We start from the raw sequence: 14,652 nt of genomic DNA on the forward strand, positions 1-14,652 counted from the left end.
AAAGTCAAGCCCGAAGTGGTGACTAAATAGGCAAGTGTGGACCTGTTAGAAAGATGGGTGCTGCAGACACGTGGGAGCCAATCTTGACTGCTTCCGTGCCCTACTTTAGACTTAAACTCATTGTTTAGGGTCATGACACTACCTAAACAGCTCTTCTGCATCCAGAGATCCTTAATCTTCCCAAACCTGCTTTCCTGGAGGAAAAACACTTCCAGATGAGGATCGGCTGAGGTTTGCTGCAGCCAAGCAGACATAGCTCAGTCTGCAGGTACCTTGTTCTGCCCTGGAGGAGCAGATCCTTGGTTGATGAGGGATGGGATTTTCGGGAGAGGCAAATGCAGATGCACTCTCACTCTATTACCTCTGATTGGCTTCGCACAGCTACCTGCAAGTGCCATTGAAATCCTGCCCTGCTTTGATTGATTCCTTATCTGTGAGAACAGCAGCAAAAAAAAAACCCCTGAGAAGGAAAAAAAACACATTGAATTTTACTTCCACGAATAAACCATGGCAGGCCAGGCTCAGAAGCTGCTGACTTCAGTTTACATGTGTCCCAAGGCAGATCTAAACCCATTTCTCCAGAGGTAAGGCGCTAGTTTGATTAACCATCTGTGCCATGAAGAGCCAGGGCCTCTTTCCTCCACACACTGGGGAGAGATGCAGCCTGTTGCCTGCAGGATGCGAACCCAGATGCTAGAAGCTCATGTTTATCTCATGAGTTTTTGCCTATACAGTGTTGAAATACAGAAAGGCAATGCAATGAAGCAGGAGCTGTTTGTAATTAGCTTGAGTGAGCACTTGGCCTTGGGGCAGGAGCAGCTCTAAGTGATTTGGAATGATGAGAACTTGTGTGTTTGGCTGCAAAAATGGTGACGTTTGCACCAAAATGAGGTTTTATCTTTCCCTGAGATGTGGCTCTGTTGGGGTGTTCTGTCCCCAGGATGCTGTGGTTTCTGGCATTACTTGGGGACTTGTGCTGAGCTTCCTCTCTGGAGCAGCACACATCTGTCTGAGGGGTTGGGGATGCTCCAGCCTCCCTGTTTCTCCATCTGGGTCATGCTACTAGTCCTGCCCCAAGGACTGGATGTAGGTAAGGATATTTGGTGTCTGACGGGTGTTTCAAGGCTGGGTCTGACCTCCGTCTCCCTTCTCAACATGGTCAAGAAGGCAGGATGTGTGTGGTGGGTACCCTCCCACCCCTCCTTGCTGGAGCATAGCAATGCTCCTAATACAGAAGCCTCTTCAGTTTAGTTTGCAGATGCCTTGTAGTGGTTGGCATGGCAGTGTGGACACGGGTGTTACTGGCTGCCTGCTGAGCTTGGTGTGGCCATGCCAGGGCTGAGGTGCTCAGGAGAAGCACTTGACTTGGTATAAAAGGGAATTGGATCATTTAAAAAGTAGCAAGGAGGCAGGGGGAGGAATCTTAAACAACCCCAACCCCCTTTCTAACAGAGATGCAGGAGGGAAGGGATGACGGGAGAGCATCAAGTAGTTAAACCTCTGGCAACAAGTGCCTGCTCCCTGCTTGGATGTCTGTGGAGAGCACAAAAAGACGGGATGTGGTATCACCAGTCTCCTAGTGCTGCCTGCCCCTGTAATCACGACATCCTCTAAATGTTGTTGTTCTATGGCATGCAATCTCAGTTGGGTGCTTATTCGCTTGGATGGTGTCTTTCAGCTGAAAGCATCCAGGAGGGGTTCCTAGCCTGTGTACAGGCTTTAGTGGAGGCAGTGGGACAGGGAAGAGAGCTGCCTTGCCGCTAGAATTCCTATCATTTGGGCTAATTAGTTTGAAGGCTGAAAAATTGATGGTCTTTCTCCTCACCTTCTGTTCTTAGTGTGCTTAAAGATAAATGCTTTTGGTGTGGGCAAAATGTATAAGGGGTTTCCAGTAAAGCATCTCTTTATTTTTGGTTTCATTGAAAACTCATGAGCCTCTTGCAGAAAGTGTTTGGTTTATGGTCAAGTTTTTTTTTCCTTAATGAAAATTGTTATTTGCAGAAGGGGTGGAAGTGGCCTTGAATCCTTTTCCAGTGGGCTGCAAGTGTGATGAGCTGCAGTTCCTCTTTTGCTCATGGCTTGTGGTGTCCTCAAATGCAACAGGGCACCTTCCCAGCTACCCATGTCCTGTGGGTTCTGGTAGGTGTCATCCACGTGTCTTTTTGGAGCAAGGCTGGACCATCCAGGCTCTTTATTGCCTTTGCATGTGGCAGTGCTCTCTGCACCTCCAGCTTGCTTGAAGGCATCACATTCTGCAGCACTGCTACTTCTAACCCATCTCTTTGTCACGTGCTGTGCCAGTGTTGTGGTTTAAGCCCAGCTGGTAACTCAGGACCACGCAGTTGTTTGCTCATCTCATTTCATTTCTTCGCTGCCATCCAGGCAGGATGGGGAGGAGAACTGAAAGAATCCCATGAGTTGAGATAAGAACAGTCCAGTAACTAAAGTATGATATAAATTTACTACTACCAATAATAACACAAATAATAAGGGGAAAGAATATAAAGCTAAAAAGGGAAAGGAAAACAATAAACACAAGTGATGCACAATACAATTGCTCACTACCTGCTGACTGATACCCAGCCCGACCCGAGCACCTATCTGGGCCTTCCAGGTAACTCACCCCAGTTTATACACTGGGCATGATGTGCTGTGGTATGGAATATCCCTTTGGCTAGTTCAGGTGAGGTGTCCTGTCTCTGCTTCCTCTTTGCTTCTTGTGCCTGTCCTCACTGGCAGAGCATGAGAGACTGAAAGCCCTTTATTGGGGTAAGCATTACCAAGCAACAACTAAAACACTGGTGTGTTATCAGCGTTGTTCTCAGACTAAAGCCAAAACACAGCACTGCACCAGCTACTAGGAAGGAGGGAAAAAATAACCAGAACAGCCAGCGTAACCACAGATGTGCTTAAACACAATGAGTTTGTCCTGCAAAGGCATTGGACCCAAAAGAAAACCCAAAACAAGCATGAATTTGGGAATACCTGGCAACTGTGGTTAGCTTTGCCCCAGCAGAGACATCAGAGGCATGGGAACAATGAGGCGGCGCAGGCTCAGTTTGCTGTGGGTGAAGGAGCCACGGTGGGGTACCAGTGAGGGGAGGAAATGGGCTCACTGAATGGCCAGCTAAAATCTGTAGTTCTTTTCAGAAGCTCCTATTTTAAAACCTGATAAGGAAAACTGCCACTCCACATCCCCAGGGAGCTTTAGAGCCAGTTAATATAGAGGAGATGTATCCTTTCTTTCTTTTCTTTCTTTCTTTGTTCTTTTTTTTTTTTTTTCCAGACTAAGCTTCCCTGAGAGAGTAATTAAAAAGTGCAAGTTCCAGGTGCTAACCGAGAGGATTTAGTTTGAAGAATGAAATGCTTGGATGCCCCTGCACTTGCGCCCCTTCTGCAGAGCATCTGGTCTGTTAACGGGTGGCTTGCCTTGGGTAGGAGCAGGGGTGGAGGATCAGAGTGATCTCATTTACCTCTGGTTCTTTCTAGGTCCCCAGGCACCCGAAATATAAGGGTGCAGAATAGAGGCTGTTAAGACAGGAAAGTTACCAGCAGCAGTTACAAAGCCTCACAGTGCTGCTGTGTGCCACTACTGCTGAGTTTTGTGCCTCATCATTTCCAAACACACCCGTAGTGCTAAAACAGAAGGAAATGGATAGTTAAGCACATCATTAATCTTATCCTGTCCACATAATCAACAATCAATTAATTCTTCTCTGGGCTGAAGAGATGCAGATTGCGCCACAGCCTGGGCACTGGCAGAAGGAGCACGTTTCCATAGGGAAAGGCAAGGCAAAGCCTAATCCCGTGCTTGTCTTAGGTGTTAAAGTGGATCCAGACCTTGCCAGCTCTGGGAAACTTTCTTGCAGCAGCCCTTACATCAAGGTAAACATCACGCTTGCCGATAATGGGGTGATTTATTGCTTCCTCCTGGTCTTGAGCCCTCTATCTGAGCCTTACACTCAGATTGCACATTTACCATCTGAAGGGTTATGGATCCCATGCTGCACAGATTTCTAAATCCCATTATGGCATTGTGGGGGCTTGAGAGTTCCAGCTTTATCTTCAGTGTGAGGTCATGGTTTAGCTCCCCCTGAAAGAGGGGAGACACAGGCAATAGTGAGAGCAGATGGCTGCATCTTGCAGCAGGTTGGGAGGAGGGAGAAGACATCCACCTCCCCTGACACTGTGGGAGACTTTAGGCAAGCACAGTGTAATTATAGGAGAGGAAAACTTAATTGTTATCATTACCAATGAAGAGCCATGTGCTTGCAGATTACAGGAATTTATGAATTAGCAAAGTGATGAAAGAAACCTGAGGATGTTTGGGTATCGTGACAGAGCATCACTTCCATTAGTTGTACTTAAAAATTGACAAACCCCTTCAACCAAGCCACCCACATGCCCCTGTGCTTAAAACTATGGTGTGTTTGTAGCACTGCAATCCTTTCATCTTCCTCCCTCCCTTTTCTGTCTCCTCCCATCAAAAATGCAGATGGCCTTTCCCTAGTAACCTTGCATTCTCTTCCCGCTCTTCCAAAGAGCCCAGCATGTTTCAGGCATGTTTCTGAACATATCCTTCAGCTTTAGAGCCCATTGCGCACCTCATGGATGCTAACACTTGCTGTCAGGAGTGTAATGCTGCAGGGATGTCATGAGGAGGTGCTGGTAGGAAGGGAGAGGTGGAGAAATGGAGATGACCTTGAAGTCTTGGTGTCCACATGTGATTTTTTCTCCTGCTTTGTGTGCCTGGTGTAGCTCTGTGCTTCCTCATGCTGTTATGGGACACAGGGCTGTGGGGGGGGGGGGGTTCAGGGAGGGGTCTGCATCCATCTGCCTTCTGGTTGGGTATCCTGCAGTTCCCCGTCAAGGCCTTATGTGCCCTCCCAGTGTCCTGTGATGTGTGGTGACCCTGTGTGCCTAGTTGTTTGTCTCTATGAGAAGGTGGTTTATGGCCCTAAGAGCTTCTGTAAGATGCCATATGTGTAGGATAGCTGTGGTAGGATGCAGAAGACTTGGCAGTGGTAGGGAGAAGGAAGGGCAGCATGAGATGATGGCTGATCCCTTTGAATGCCATGTCCTTGCTCAGCTGTTAGTGCCATTGGAAAGAGATGGTTCAGTGTAGCCAGTTGTGTGCCTTAGGCAGGGGAATAAATCCCCTGAATAATAAAATTGTAAAATATTGTTTTGAGTTATCCTTTTTTTGTCGTCTTTTAATATCTGGAAAGACTGTGTGAGCAAGAGGCCTTCATGAGTTTTGAATGACAGGTTAAAGGGCTCCAATAAAGATTAGATGGTCCACTATCTCCCAAGGAAATTGCATCAAAGTGGTTACTCCTGCTCGCTCCTATTAATTTCCTCTTCACAGCTGCTAGGAGATGCCTCATATCCTGATGCAGCAGACAGGGGCTAAGAGGCACTTTGCATTATCTCAGTCATCACCGTGTTTATGAGACACTTGGGGTGTTTCTTTGCAGAGCCATGCCTTGGAGGTGGGAGCATCACAGGGGCAAAGCCAGGAGCCAAACAGAGGTGGGACCACTCTATGTGAGGCTAGGCACAGTCTCGTCGCAGATGGGTGGTGGATCTCATTTGGAGATCTGATCCCTCAAGTACATGTGCCAAAATACAGACAACGCCTTCTGCAGCCATCTGTTTTATAGGGGCCACCTGGGGGTTTTATTAGATGTCCAGGATGGATGAGCATCCATTCATCAGCACCTAGTTTGTGAGGACCGGTGGGTGAGCAGGGACTGGGGACCCCATCTTTGTCACTCCACCTTCACCCTCTAACTGCAAAGCAGCAAAGCAGTTGATGAATGAAATCTCTCCCTATCACTGACTAAAGCCTCGCTGTAACTGGTACATCTTCTTGTTTATGGATTAGTTTCCATTTCCTGCTTGAATTAACTTGGAGGCCAAAGGCCAAGAGGATTATTATCCCCAGCCCTGGGCTGCAGGGCTTTAATGGGGATGGATCTGTAAGACACTGGCATAGGCTTCCCATCAGCTTCTTAATTAAATATTCAGATTTTGCATGGCAAAAGAGATGTAAGACCTGAACCATACCCCTGGGGTGGTGGAAAAGGACATTTCAGAGCAGCAGAAGGGGAACACTGTCCTGCTCCTTCATGTTTGTTTCCCCATGGGTGCTGCTGGGCCAGGGGTCCTTCCATCCCCATGTCTGGGTACAAGCTGTGGGGAGTGAAGCAGCTTCTGCAGCCCCCTTGTTCTGCCTGGCTAATACTGTGAATACTGTGAATACTGTGTGATTTCAGTGCATTCCTGGTGGCCACAGAAATAATTCATGGTCAGTGTGTTAAGTTCTGGCCACACAGACTTCAACAGGAAGGTGCTACCCTGTTTAGCTCTGATACAGGCATGAGGCTTTTCTGTATGTCTTTCCTTCTGCCCTGTTTCAAGGGCAGGACCTGCTCTCACCTCCACTCTGGGATGGTTCGGCACCCAACTGCTTTCCTCTCCTTTCTCTTGCAGCCTGCCCAGCAGGGACCTTCAAGGCCAGCCAGGGTGCGGGGGTCTGCGTGCCGTGCCCCTCCAACAGCCGCTCCACCGCCGAGGCCTCACCGGTCTGCACGTGCCGCAATGGCTACTACCGGGCAGACTTTGACCCACCGGCAGCTGCCTGCACCAGTGAGTAATAGATCAGGGTTGGTGGGGAGGGCTGCTGGGGATAGCATCTCTACCCAGGAGCTTTTTTGTCTTCTTTTCTCCCCCTGTCCTGCTGCAGACGGGAGCAAGATTGTAGCTGGGTGGACATTTGGTTGCCATCTGTGGTCAATCCACTGTGAGGGTTTAGATTTGCAGAGGGCTGGGGTACCCATAGTGAACACCCATCCCTTTCCACATGGCACTATGGAATGTGCTATAGAAATTGTTGTATCACCCTTTGCTGTGCTTGCCTGGGACACTGCTGTGGCACACACCAAACAATGAGTGACGGGACAGCCCTGCAACTTGCCTCTCTGGCAGCCACGTGGATTTATACTTCACTGTGGCAGTGGTGGTGATGGTACAGAGATAGTCCACAGGACAAATTAGAATTTAAAGTTACCTGCTGTTGCTGTCTGGTTCATAGCATTGCAGATGGAGTATTTCTATTTTTATAGGGGAAAAGGTGTGTTAAGCATTGGAATTCAGCACGATGTTGCATGCAATGCATTGCTCCTTGGGTGTCTGCCCAAGCTGCCTGTGATGGCAGCAGCCTCCTCAAGCCTGTCTTTCGGTGAGAAAACAGCCCATGAGAGAAAAAAGAGATTCTATGCTCTTGAGCCCACTGAGAATATGAATCCCAGCCTCGATTCCCACTCTCCATGGGGTTTTGGTGTCAGCCTGTCAAACAGCTTTAACACAAGGATGCTCTGGACCCTTGGTGCTAGGAAGTGCCTGAAATGCAGGTTGGAAATGAGGAAAGGATTTGCATGCTTTGCTGGATCACTTGAGCTGTCAAACCAGAGGTACTCAGCAGGTAGCACAACTGCAGATAATCTATATATCTTTATTATGTCTCGTTACACAGCTGATTTACAGTATTGCTGTGCTATGCAAATACAGTTTAAAAAAGTCTATTTGCCGATTTTCATTTCTTCTTGTCGATGCTTAATTTTACAAGGCTCTATTTGAGGTGCCAGCTGTTCACTGACAGTTTCTCTGTGTTAGAGGAGTAAATAGCACTGTGGAGCTGTGTCCCTTAACTAGAGTCCTTCCCAAGGGCAATGCTTGCGAGTGTGGTCCCTGCGCCATACCCCTGGCAGAGGAGGGAAGGGGCTGCAATTAAAGGGGAGGAATTTGGGGAGACAGCGGTTTGCTGCTGGGCCAGAGAATAAAGAGTTTTCTTCCTTTATCTGGAGGAAAAACAGCTTGTCTGCTTACAGTACAAAGAGGGGGATTGGATTAAGGGAGCAGGGGAAGAGGGCAGTGCAATCAGGGAGCTGGGCAGGGGTGGCCACCCACGGCCTCCTGGGCTGGCTGGGAGCAGTGAGCAGAGCAGGGTATCAGCTGAGGTCATCCTACATGGATGACCTCTCCATCCATCCCACCAGCCATGTCACCCCCATGCTGATGAAGCTGCCTCTGTCCAGGCCATCCCTGGCCACTAATGGGGCTAATTTATCTGCAGGCAGTAGCGATGTTCCCCAGCACACACACGTGGAGGGCTCCCCTGGGATGGTTTTCCCCAAGACAGAGCATGCTTCGCACTCTTAACCTTTCCTCACGGGTCAAGCCATCCATCATCTTTATTGCTCCCTGCATCACGGCAAACTCCTTTTTCTTCCTTGGAAGTGCAGCACTGAACCCATCCAGCACAAGTAATTAATTGCTTTCCTTATTTGACATAACACAGCAGCTGGATTTTGTGGGTTTGAATGCAGAGCTGTCCTGGCTAACGCCAAATCCTTCCCTAGACCTGGGTAGATGCATGTTTGTACCTCAGTGATGCTGTCCTGCCTGGATTCCTCCTGAATCACTCCTTGTGGACTCTGGCCCTGTTTCAGCAGAGCTTGCAGTCGGAGCTATGTTCGATTCCCATCCTCCGAAGCATTTGCAACGGCTCCCAGTAGATTTGATCAATGCAATTTTGATCTCTCGTCCAACATCCGAGCTGCTTGCAAACCGGAGAGTGGTGCCGGCTCTCCTCCGTGCTGTTAAATATCTGGGTTCCCAACTTGAGATATTGAATCATTAATAACCACTTTCCATTTTTGACTCTCTTCGCCCACTGCTCCTCCATTTATCTGGTGGTGCTGGCTAAGTGGAGTTTCTCTCACTGTGATAATCTCTTTGAGTTGCTTCTCCATGTGAGCAGTGGAGGTATCTCGACATCTCCATCTCGGCATCTCCTGATTGTTAAAGTGAGTCCATCTTTGCAGATGGATCTGTGTGCACGCTGCATGGTTTGGGTTTTTTTGAGACTAAGTGGGTTTGTGCCACAGGAGTCCCTGTCTGAACTATGAAACCCCCCTCTGCGGCTGGTGATGCAGGTGGTGAGTGTTGCCAATGGGGAGAACCTGACCCTGACTTGGACAAAGCTATAGAGACCAAATTCCTCTTGAGGCAGGAGGTGATGGGCAGATGAACAGACGGAGCCATGCTGGAGCCCTCAGGGCTCCCGCTGAACCCCAGGAGGGCTGAGCATAACATTTTGGACAAGGGCTGTCTCAAGGGCTCTCCTTTGTTGCAGGTGTCCCATCTGGTCCCCGCAATGTCATCTCCATCGTCAATGAGACGTCCATCATCCTGGAGTGGCACCCGCCACGAGAGACAGGGGGCCGGGACGATGTCACCTACAACATCATCTGCAAGAAGTGCCGGTCGGACCGACGCACCTGCTCCCGCTGTGATGACAACGTGAACTTTGTCCCCAGGCAGCTGGGGCTGACGGAGACCAGGGTCTTCATCAGCAATCTGTGGGCACACACGCCCTACACCTTTGAGATCCAGGCTGTCAATGGGGTTTCCAACAAGAGCCCCTTCCCACAGCAGCACGTGTCCGTCAATATCACCACCAACCAAGCAGGTGAGTCCTGGCATGATGCAATGCTAGGGGGTTTTAGCCATACTCTACCAATGAAAAGCTCCATGTGGAAGGAAGCTCCATATCTGGAGGATAAAGCTCCTTGTGTGTGAGTGGTCTGTGATGGATGTGGTAAGCCTGCAGCCAGCCCCAAGTGGGCTGTGGGGAAGGTGGCAAGAGGCAAGAAAGACCAGGAAAAGAGGAAGGGAAAGCATTAGCGAGGTGGATGGGATGGGAAAAGTGCAAACTGGGTTGTGGGAGAGAGGAGACTCATACCTGTTTTCTATCCACTTCTAGATTGCTTGGGGATGAAATAGCATCACCATTTCCCACCTTTTCGCAAGTGGGATCAGGGAGATGGGGTGAATCCAGCCATGAAATGCAGCCTGGTTGCATTGCAGCATGGAAGGAGCAGCAGGGCTGAGTTCAGGCTCTGTCTCCTCTGGCACATTGCTCTCCTCTTGTCCCCTTTTCCAGGCTCCCCTTTCCCTCCCTTTTTCTGATCAGGTGCCAGGAGCTGAACAACAGCTCTGAGTGAAACTGGGATGCCAGCAGGCTGGGGGTACAGATGACAAGGGGGAAACCGGTCCCAGACTGCAATGAGGAGCACAGGGAGTGGAGGAGATGGAAGCCCATCTGCTTTGGGCAAAGAAAGGGGATGGTAATTCCTGCTTTGTGCTGAACGTGTCATGTAGGCGGATTTTGCCAAGGTGCTCCCTTGGGACAGAGCAATGGAGACACCTGCATAAATATTTAAGTCTCCTGGCTCTGGCCAGTACAAATCTATACTTGTGCCTGGCTGGTATCACTGTCTCCTGAACCATGTGCAGTCAAGCCTGCCTCTTGTTTCCAGGCCTTTTCTTTTCCAGGAGGGGAATTTTTGGTGCATTTCTGTGCTTGAATCCTGCTCTGGGCCTGTATGGAAGCTGAGAACAGCCAGGCCACCTGTGGCTACCTGTTCATATCCCAGCACTCCCTGCTTGTCTTGCAAAGGACGGATATTAACATGGAAATGCTCCCAGTGCCACAGGATGGGCTGGGGGGTAATGTGATGGAAATGCATTAGACATGTCAAGGGCAATATCAGTGCTGTCCATGTAAAATTGCTTGGTTTGCAGTTGGCTTTTCCAACAGCAGAGCCGGATCCAGGCTGGTTAGTGCATCTCACTCCACAGGGCTGCTCCCAGCCCCATCCACCTGCACACTGCTATCCATGCTAACAGGGTGTGGAATGCAGCAATTAACAGCAATCAAGCGAAGTGTTTAATTTCAGCCCATGAACATCTTGGAATGGATGTGGAGAGATTAAAAAACCCCCAAACAACTAGGATTAAATATGCCAGGTAAACAAAGGCAGTGCCAAGTTATCGACATCTCCCAGCGGAGCCACATGGAATAGAGCTCCCATCACACCCAGATTATCTCCATGGCACTATCCTATGCTCCAAGCTAGTTGTGCAAAGCTGAGCTCTGCCCTGGTCATGATAGGGAGGCTTTTTGACAGGATTAAGTACAGGATCAGGGCCATATTTGCTGGCTCTGACTCTTTCAAGAATAACTTGGAGGGCAAAAAGCCTTTGGAAAAGTGGCTCCTAGCTAATATAGTAGCTTGGTGTCCTTGATAGTGGAAGAATGGTATTGTTGCTGTTGGGATGCTCATCTCCAGGGATACTTGCCTGTGGGAGTGCTTGGCTGAAGGGATGCTGAGGCGTGGATTAGCCCTGGGATTGCTCCAGTGTGAGCAGAGAGCAGGACATGGAGCAGGAGCAGTGGGGACAGTGTGCCTGGTAGCTATTTTGGGAAACCGGCTCTCTTAACTCTGTGTGGGTGAGGAGCTGAAGGATGGTTTGAGAGTGTTTTGCAAGTGTTTGGGGTTTGGAAAAAACTTCTGGGAGAGACACATTTGGGTATTGAGAATGAGCATCTCCTGAGAGCTCTGAGAGCAGACCCAGCAGCTCCTCTGGGACAGGGCTAAGCCAAAGCTGTGCTACAGGCTCCAGCATCCTGGTGTCCCCTTGCTGGGCTGGGGTGTCCCTGAGCTGGTTTCCCATCATCATCCTGGGAGTTGGCAGAGTTTTGCTCCTACATCCTATTATAACAGCACATGGGGTCACAGCTGTGGTACAGGCTCCTACAGTGCTGGATGCTGGCTCCCTCAGAGAGGATGTTACAGCAGAAGATGGCAAGTAGAGCTGAAGAATGCCATTGAGTCTTGGTTTGTCCCTGCTGGGAAGAGCTTTGCTGTCTTTGCCCCACTGTGGGAGACATCCTTGGAGCAAGCAATCCCAGGGAGAAGGAGCACTGAGGATTTCTAACCCACTAATTAAAAAGTCATTGGTTTAAATACCAGAATTCCCTTGCAGCTTGCTGCTCTGGTTCCATGTAAGATGCTGAGATGCTGCTCATCCCACTGCTAACGTGTGAGCCTGTCTCATGTGGTGAACAGCCACAGGCATGGGATATTTGGGATGCTCTGTGTGTCCAGGGAATTTTCCCCTTCCCCAGGGCCATTGTTCCTACCCCTCTCTTAATTTTAACTCCTCCCTGCTTCCTTGGCAGCACCCTCCACTGTCCCCATCATGCACCAGGTGAGTGCTACAATGAGGAGCATCACGCTTTCGTGGCCTCAGCCTGAGCAACCCAATGGCATCATCCTGGATTATGAGATCCGCTACTATGAGAAGCTGAGCCGCATCTGCACACCCGATGTCAGCAACACTGTGGGCTCCAGGCCAGCAGCGGTAAGCTCGGGTGGAAACCTTATGATGGAGCGTGGGCTGGGGGCATGTGGAGCTCTGTATTGTGCTGCCGGGGAGGATGCTCAGGTCCTGAGCTTGCTGGGAGATGGGGAACATCGATGAGGCTCTCTGCTGACAAGAGTCAGAGTGGTGGGATGGGGGGTGAAACAGGCAGCAGGTCACCTGCGCTGGCTTGGGAGGGTGGGAATGATGTGCAGGCAGAGGAAGGGAAGAGATGTGGCCACAAATGCTAATTCTTCTCCTGTGGCAGCATTTCCTCCAGTACATCAGTGCTGTTGCTGGCTTGGCTCTGGTATCTGCTAAAGCGAGCAGTGACTCGGAGGCTGGGGTCAGTGTCAGGAGGAAAAGAGGGGATGGCAAGCACCAGGGAGGGTTATCAGGGTTGTCCCTGTGCTGGGTCACTTGCCTCCCACTGTGTCCTTTCACTGGCCGCTGTCCTTGCCCGCAGGGGATGCACGCTCGACCCTTGTGGTGTACCGTGCCATGGCCAAGCTGTTCATCCCTCCTGTGTCTTGCCAGCTTGAATGAATTCCTCTAAATGTGAATAATTAGGTGATCTCACCAGAGCCCCTTGAAAGCAAAACACTGGGGAGCATTGCAGAAAATGAGATTTGGGATGCATGAGGCTTCCAGCAAGGTTTAGCACAAGAACCCTTGTTAGCGAAGCAGGGATCATAGGGGTTGGGGCTCTTGTCAGGCCAGTTGCCCTTGACACTGCTTGAGCAGGGTCTCGTAGGGCGTGTTATGGTGTTTCTGTAACTGCATGATGTGCAGGGACATCAGTGGTTCAAAGAGGAGGAAATTGCTGCTCATGAATATTTTTGCTGTGGATGCTCTTATTGTTTCCCCACTGCTCCATGCTCTTTGCTATGGTGGTGACCAGGAGGGCTGCCTGTGGGACCTCCCCAGATCCTCAGAAGCCAAGCTGAGCTTGTAGGACCTGTTTCTGCAGGATTCTCTGCATCAAGGATCAAGGGCAACCAGGAGGATCTGAGCCTCCTTGCCCAGGCTCCAGTGCTTTCCCTTCTGGAGCAGAACCAGGGCTACTGCTTGATTCTCCTGAAGATGAAACTCATTGCTGCCATCAGTGGGGATGGGTGGGCTGCAGGGCACATCGTCCCCCCTACTGTTCCCCATTCCCGTTGCATCTGACTGTCTCTCTCGGTGATGCTTTCAGGATCACAACGAGTACAACTCCTCCATGGCCCGCAGCCAGACCAACACTGCCAGGATCGAGGGGCTACGACCCGGGATGGTGTATGTGGTGCAAGTGCGAGCCCGCACTGTAGCCGGCTATGGCAAATACAGTGGGAAGATGTGCTTCCAGACGCTGACGGATGGTGAGTCTGGGGAGGGAGGCACAGGGAGGCAAAGGGGGTGGTTGTTTTGTTCCAGTGACAGCTTCAGGCTCTAATTGGATTAAATGAACTTGCCTCTGCAAAGCTCGCTCCCAGAGGGCAGCGTGGCAAAAGCCAGGTGATTTACAGCAGTGTCTTATTAATCGCCAGCTGGAGGAGTAATCTGGTTTGAATCTCTCAGCTCCCTTTTTTCCCCCTGCTATTTAGCTGCGGTTCTGTCTTTCCTGCCTCCAGCTGTGGTGGCAGAGATCCCCTGCCACCAGCTGTGAGCCTGGCACTGTGGGGTGGGGAGGAGAGGAGGGTTGTAGATCCCTGGAGGAAGGACTCTGGGATGCTCTTGTGGGATGTTCAGGACAAAGCTGGAAAGGTCAAAGCCATCGTTGAAAGATGATTTGCCACCCTGAGGTGGTGTGTTGAAGGGAAGGGGCCAGCTCATGACCTTTGTGGCTTCTGGCCTCCTTGCCAGAGTCATTCTCCTGGCCCTGGTCCTTCCCTGCACCCACAAATACCAGATCCCTTTAGAGACTAATAACCCATGGGATGGTTCTTCATTAATCCCAGCTTCAGAAGTAACCCAGAAATCAGTGAATGAAGCACTCCTGGAGCAGATGAAGTCCCCTCAGAGAGCCCTTTCCTGCTGCTGCTTGCATGGTTCCTGCTCCACACAGGTGACATCCACGGGTCCCAGCTCTGCTGGCTGCCTTTCCTAAGGCTTTTCTCCTTTCCTAAAACCGGGTCACCCCGTGCTTGCACTCACATTGAGTGGAGTGGGAAGAGGAGGACCATGCAGGGGACCAAAGGGAAGGAAATGGTAATAAACCCTCCCAGTACCTCGAATATTCAAGATTAGAGAAGCGAGACGAAAAATCCTGCCTCAAATAAGCAATTAATTGAAATTTAATAAGAACGGATAGTGTAGATTATTAAATTATAATTGATGGTTAGATGAGAATTTCTCAGGCTTTAAGCAGCATGCAGGAGATAAATCTAGTTGCTACTAATT

General features: G+C 50.0%; 1 protein-coding gene across 1 annotated transcript in view; it reads left to right on the forward strand.

Annotated features, from left to right (window-relative positions):
• EPHB1 (EPH receptor B1) overlaps positions 1 to 14,652 on the forward strand; it is a 77,394-nt gene that overhangs the window by 40,721 nt on the left and 22,021 nt on the right. Inside the window, exons 4-7 of the mRNA XM_034064287.1 lie at positions 6,496 to 6,651; positions 9,200 to 9,535; positions 12,092 to 12,273; positions 13,469 to 13,631. Of these exons, the coding sequence (XP_033920178.1) occupies positions 6,496 to 6,651; positions 9,200 to 9,535; positions 12,092 to 12,273; positions 13,469 to 13,631 (837 nt within the window). The remainder of the gene's footprint in view (positions 1 to 6,495; positions 6,652 to 9,199; positions 9,536 to 12,091; positions 12,274 to 13,468; positions 13,632 to 14,652) is intronic.

Source organism: Melopsittacus undulatus, chromosome 6 (assembly GCF_012275295.1).
Source record: "Melopsittacus undulatus isolate bMelUnd1 chromosome 6, bMelUnd1.mat.Z, whole genome shotgun sequence".
Taxonomy (NCBI): Eukaryota; Metazoa; Chordata; class Aves; order Psittaciformes; family Psittaculidae; genus Melopsittacus; species Melopsittacus undulatus.